We start from the raw sequence: 6,447 nt of genomic DNA on the forward strand, positions 1-6,447 counted from the left end.
GCGAAAGTGAAACTGAGGCGAAGGCTTGGTAGTTGTAGCAATGAGCAAACTTACAGTGAAAGGCCGCGTTCACCTTAAAGACGCTTTATCGAAAACCGACGGTCATATAACAGAAATAGGTAAAATGGTTGTGCTGCCATCTTCTTTTACTGGTGGGCCACGATACATGCATGAACGAACTCAAGATGCTATGACTTATGTACGTCATTTCGGACGTTCAGACTTATTTATTACGTTCACTTGCAATCCAAAATGGAAAGAAATTGAAGAGATTTTAGTTCAAGGCCAAAAATCTCATGATAGACATGACTTAATAGCAAGAATTTTTTACGTGAAAATTAAGCATATGATGTATCTTCTGACAAAAGGTTGCATTTTTGGCAAAACGAAGTGTCATATGTATACTGTGGAATGGCAGAAACGTGGACTTCCTCACATTCGTATCCTCCTGTGGTTAGAAGAAAAGCTGAGACCAGAATCTATTGATAAGGTAATTAGTGCTGAACTGCCTAATCAAGATCAAGATCGAGAACTATATAAAATAATAAAAACAAATATGGTTCACGGTCCATGTGGTTCTTTTAATAGAAATTCTCTCTGTATGGTGGATGGTTCATGCACGAAAAAATATCCAAAACATTTTTTAAAGGAAACCCAAACAGGAGGAGATGGATATCCTAAATATCCCCGGCGATCTCCTGAAGATGGTGGAGTAAAAAAAATAATAAATGGAATTAATATAGACAATCGATGGGTGGTACCGTATAACCCTGTCCTGTGTCGTACATTCAAAGCTCATATAAATGTTGAAGTTTACAACTCAGTGAAATCAATTAAATATATTTGTAAGTATATGAATAAGGGATCTGATCAAGCAGCATTCACTGTTGGAGATCTTGATGAAGTGACAAAGTATGAAGCAGGACGATATATTAGCACTTCCGAGGCAGTTTGGCGAATTCTGAGTTTTCCTATCCACGAGAGATTCCCTCCAGTTATGCATCTTGCTGTACATTTAGAAAATGGTCAACGAGTTTTTTTTAATGAAAATAATATACTCAATAAGATCAATAATTCCAAAACAACACTTATGGCTTTTTTTGAACTCTGTAAAGTGGACAATTTTGCGAAAAAATTATTATATTGTGAAGTTCCAGCTTATTATGTCTGGAGAAAACACCAGTTTCACAGAAAAAAACAAGGAAAAATTGTGCCAGGTTATTTAGGTATAAAAAAAGATCATGTTTTAGGCAGAGTGTATACTGTCCATCCTACCAATACTGAATGTTATTACCTCCGTCTTCTTTTGCATGAAGTTCGCGGTCCAGAGTCATTTACGGCTTTAAGAACTATAAAAGATGTAATCTATCCTACATTTCAAGAAGCTTGCAGAGTAATGGGATTGCTCGAAGACGATGCTCATTGGGATCAAACTTTAGCAGAAGTCTCAATTTCTGATTCATCTTACAAAATACGTGAATTGTTTGCTGTTATGTTAGTTTTTTGCCAAGTTGGAGATCCGATTAAATTATGGGATAAATATCGAGATAATTTCACGGACGACATTAAAAGACGAATAAGTAGGAATCGCGAAAACTCTGAGTTAGATCTTGATATTGTTTACAATCAATGTTTGATAAATCTTGAAGATATGGTCATTGCTATGTCAGGTAAGACTCTTTTACAATTTGGACTCACTTCACCATCTCGAAAACAAGAATCTGTTATTATTAATCAACAATATTTAAATGAATTAGCTTATGACACTGCTAAGTTAACCGAAGAAGTAATAAAAAGTGTTCCGATACTGAATAAAGAACAGAAAGAAGCATATGAATCGATATTGAATAGTGTTGTTTCTGATTCTGGACGATTGTTCTTCCTTGATGTTCCTGGAGAAACGGGAAAAACATTCTTGATTAATTTGTTGCTTGCGAAAATTAGGAGTGAAAAAAGTATTGCTATTGCTGTTGCTTCTTCAGGAATTGCGGCTACTTTAATTGACGGAGGCAAAACAGCTCACTCGACATTTAAATTACCTCTTGAAATAAATCATTCTGATAATATTCTATGTAATATTTCTAAGCAGAGTGATATGGCTCACGTTATCAGAGAAGCAAAACTGATAGTATGGGATGAATGCACTATGGCTCACAAAAATGCTATTGAAGCTCTCAACAGAACTCTTAAGGATATAAGAAATAGTGACCGAATAATGGGTGGAATAACTGTTGTTTTAGCTGGTGACTTTTTTTCAATTACTGAAAAATCCCCACTGAGTAGGTCCCCCCCTTTCCCCTGTCCGTTCTTTCCCAACTCCCTTAAAATTTGCTTTAATATGGCTCTTTACCGTAAGATGGACGGTGGCGTTGTTTGCTCGGTGGGTCTTATATACGTGACTGAATAAAGTAGTCAGTACTTGTCTCGGATAGCTTAACTGGTAGAGCCCTTGGCGCGTAACCGAGAGATCTGGGTTCGATTCCCAGACTGGGCTGTCTGATTATTTTTTCAATTACGGAAAAATCCCCACTGAGTAGGTCCCCCCCTTTCCCCTATCCGTTCTTTCCCAACTCCCTTAAAAATTTGCTTTAATATGGCTCTTTACCGTAAGATGGACGGTGGCGTTGTTTGCTCGGTGGGTCTTATATACGTGACTGAATAAAGTAGTCAGTACTTGTCTCGGATAGCTTAACTGGTAGAGCCCTTGGCGCGTAACCGAGAGATCTGGGTTCGATTCCCAGACTGGGCTGTCTGATTATTTTTTCAATTACGGAAAAATCCCCACTGAGTAGGTCCCTCCCCTTTCCCCTGTCCGTTCTTTCCCAACTCCCTTAAAATTTGCTTTAATATGGCTCTTTACCGTAAGATGGACGGTGGCGTTGTTTGCTCGGTGGGTCTTATATACGTGACTGAATAAAGTAGTCAGTACTTGTCTCGGATAGCTTAACTGGTAGAGCCCTTGGCGCGTAACCGAGAGATCTGGGTTCGATTCCCAGACTGGGCTGTCTGATTATTTTTTCAATTACGGAAAAATCCCCACTGAGTAGGTCCCCCCCCTTTCCCCTGTCCGTTCTTTCCCAACTCCCTTAAAATTTGCTTTAATATGGCTCTTTACCGTAAGATGGACAGTGGCGTTGTTTGCTCGGTGGGTCTTATATACGTGACTGAATAAAGTAGTCAGTACTTGTCTCGGATAGCTTAACTGGTAGAGCCCTTGGCGCGTAACCGAGAGATCTGGGTTCGATTCCCAGTCTGGGGGGTCTGATAATTTTTTCAATTTCGGAAAAATCCCCACTGAGTAGGTCCCCCCCTTTCCCCTGTCCGTTCTTTCCCAACTCCCTTAAAATTTGCTTTAATATGGCTATATTAAACAAACAATTGAATTATTATCATAATTTGTATAAGTATATGTAATTGTATATGTAATCATTTATTAGTTTTAATCATGAATTATATTCATGAATTAAATTTTATTACAATGTATTACGAATAATTAATTAGAAACTATAAATTTATACAGTTAAAAAAATCCAATTCGATTTGCTCTACTCGTAGTCAAAATATCAACACAATAATTATTAATTTGGAAGATTAAGAAATTTTTTTTTAGACTAAAATTTTCCTAACATGACGAAAAATTTATTTTTACAGATAGATAATCTGCGTTGTGATTACTATTACATTGAATTTTTGGTATCTGTAACAAATCCGTTTCTAGGCTTGACAAATAAATTAGTTTAATATGGATAAATCGTTTGATAATTATTAACCCTTCAGTACCCACGTTCTTTTTAGTGTCTCACTTGCACTGCAGCGACATCCTATAAGTTGAATGTTGTTGCGTGAGTAAAATTCTCATAACGTGGGTACTGAAGGGTCAATCATTTACTGAAGGAACACATTTTTACCAAAAGAAACGATGTCTTTCTATAACGCGGCATCCCAGGAAAATTTTTTTTTATCTCTGTACATCTAAGTAAATCAATGTTGATAAAAAAAAATGGCGAGCTAGATATACGGAGATCAAAAATATTTTTTTTGGCATACTTCACTCGGTAGAGTCTTGAAATGATGTCAATGATTTAATCAAGGAAAAATTTTCGTGGTAGTATGAATCTCATCAAAAAAATTAAACAAACATTTAAAAAGTACTTATAAGCAATAACGCAGACAATGGTGGAGCTAAATCAACCTCTCTGGGCAATAATTCTGGCCGTTTTAGTCAGCAGACGCGGGCAGGGGGAAAATGCTCAATTTTCACACATTGTTGAATCAGAACTCTCCCATCATCATCCGTACCGAGAGTCGACTACATTAATTTAATACTGACGCGTAAGCGTGTTTATAATGTGTCTACATGAAGGTGTATAATCACGAGTAGAGCCACTTTTGATAATTTTGCGGCTTGCCTGTCCGTATATATTACTCTATACCTCTATTCCCAATTTCCTCTCGGCCGTATAATAATTATTATATGAAATATATCACATTACATATTATAATTCCTGATTTTATTTACTATTATTTTTTTTACTTTATTCACTTAATTTTGTTTGAAAATAAAAACAGTTTTTCTTTAACATACTTGCCTTCTTTATTACCATAATCATAAGTTATGATTATGAAGAATAATGAATAGAACATCAGTAGTTCATGCGAGAGTAATTATTGTTCCAGTGTTACAAATTGCATCGAATTCATCGACATAGTGGAGTAGGACGTAGTACACTCACTGTCGCTTCGCAAACATTATCACTAGTAATTAGACGGTAATTATGGTTCTCTGGTAGCAACACAGTAATTGCATCAATCGGGTGTACGCGACCGATGATTGCATATCGATACGTCATGCTTTTGTCAAAATATCACATTTTCTCGTCCAATTAGCCATCATTAGTAAGTTTGACAATTGTTATTATTCATTATTGTCTTGATTAGTTGGGAGAGTTAATGTAATCGAATAATTGATTTGATAAATCTCTTCATTTGATTGAACGCTATTTTACTGCTGTAACATAAATCACTTGTTAAAACGACGGTAATTTCGATTAAGAATACGATGTATTTAGTAATTTATTTTTTTGTTGATTGTAAATGAAATCTTATAAAAAATATTTTTGATATTTTAAAAACTTTTTTGAAAAAACATGTAATTCTCTAATGTGGTTTGCTAGATTTTGAGAAATCTCAAAAATAAAATTTTCAAAAAATTGTTTTTTTTTTTTTAATAACTTCTAAACGGTTGCACCGATCAATTTCAAAAACTATTCCGCTATTAAAAAACAACGTCGATTGCCACCAGTCCCGTCAAAATCAGTTTCATTTATTATTAAATATTTAATTATTAAATATTATTATTTATTTAATTTATTCATTCAAAAGTAATTGCGGTTTGAAAATTCAAAAAATAGTGTTTTATCAAACTTCTATCAGACTTTTGAGCTCGAAGAGAAGGGATGGCCTTCAGGGTCAACCGTTTTCCTAAATTTTTTTTTTTTTGTGTATTGGTGTTTGTGCAACATATAACAGTTAAAAATTTTTTTCTTTGCAGAAATGAGATCGTATTACAGTGGATGGGAAAGACGTGAGGTGACAGGTGCGGTAATCCAAACTACTCTCGATCAGTCTTGGCCATCAACTTCTAATTACCAGGGGCCGTCTACTGCGGGGCAGGCTGGTTACTATACTGGAGTAATCTCTGGACCTCAAGCAGGGTTGACTCCAGGAAAGTTTGTGAGATTAGTGCTCCGGTATCAGCACCGGGATGATCTAATGCGTTGAACTCGGGGAGTTACGCAACGTCATCAGCGGTGTATCCCGCGCCGACTCAGGGTCTTGCATCAACGTCATCCTTGTCAGTGTCATCTTCGTCGGCCTCGTCTTCATCGGTGTCATCCTCGTCCGTGTCGTCCTCTGGATACTCAGGGTACTCTTCTGTGAAGGCTTCGGTGACCTCATCTTCTTCAGCCGCAGGATCTTCGGGTCATTTAAATGGTTCGTTGGCAATGACGTCGACTGCTTCTCCTGCTGGTCCAGCGGGGATAAAAACAGAGTAGTCACTTCTGGAGAATTTTATCCAGTAGCCTGGTTTATCGGCATCAAAGGCTCGTAAACTGGAGGTGGTGAATCCCGTGAAACAAAGTCCTAGTGAGTACTCTTTGTGTATAATTTTTCTTCTCTTTTTGGTTCCTGGGGTATTGTGTTTTTTTTTTTTTTTTACCCTTCTCTCCCCTTTTTTTTATAGGATATGAGTTTAACTGGCATGATGCAGGGTCAAAAGGCTAGTTTGGTTAATTGCTTTATTTTATTTTTCTTTATTATTATTAATCATTTTGGCTTAGCTGAAGAAATGCGGAGATTCGACGCGACTGTGACGCCCCAAGCGGCCTTCTGATCGGAGAGTCAAGCTCGAGGTATGACTTATGAGAGAAAACGCGCCGAATTCGA

General features: G+C 36.7%; 1 protein-coding gene across 1 annotated transcript; it reads left to right on the top strand.

Annotated features, from left to right (window-relative positions):
* The first annotated feature begins 40 nt into the window (after nt 1-40).
* LOC123273596 lies at nt 41-5,781 on the top strand. The gene is made up of 2 exons (XM_044741036.1): nt 41-2,279; nt 5,552-5,781. Exons 1-2 carry the CDS (start codon nt 41-43, stop codon nt 5,779-5,781), a joined length of 2,469 nt encoding a protein of 822 aa, XP_044596971.1.
* The last annotated feature ends 666 nt before the right edge of the window (nt 5,782-6,447 follow it).

The sequence above is a fragment of the Cotesia glomerata genome, unplaced genomic scaffold, assembly GCF_020080835.1.
Source record: "Cotesia glomerata isolate CgM1 unplaced genomic scaffold, MPM_Cglom_v2.3 scaffold_11, whole genome shotgun sequence".
Classification (NCBI taxonomy): Eukaryota; Metazoa; Arthropoda; class Insecta; order Hymenoptera; family Braconidae; genus Cotesia; species Cotesia glomerata.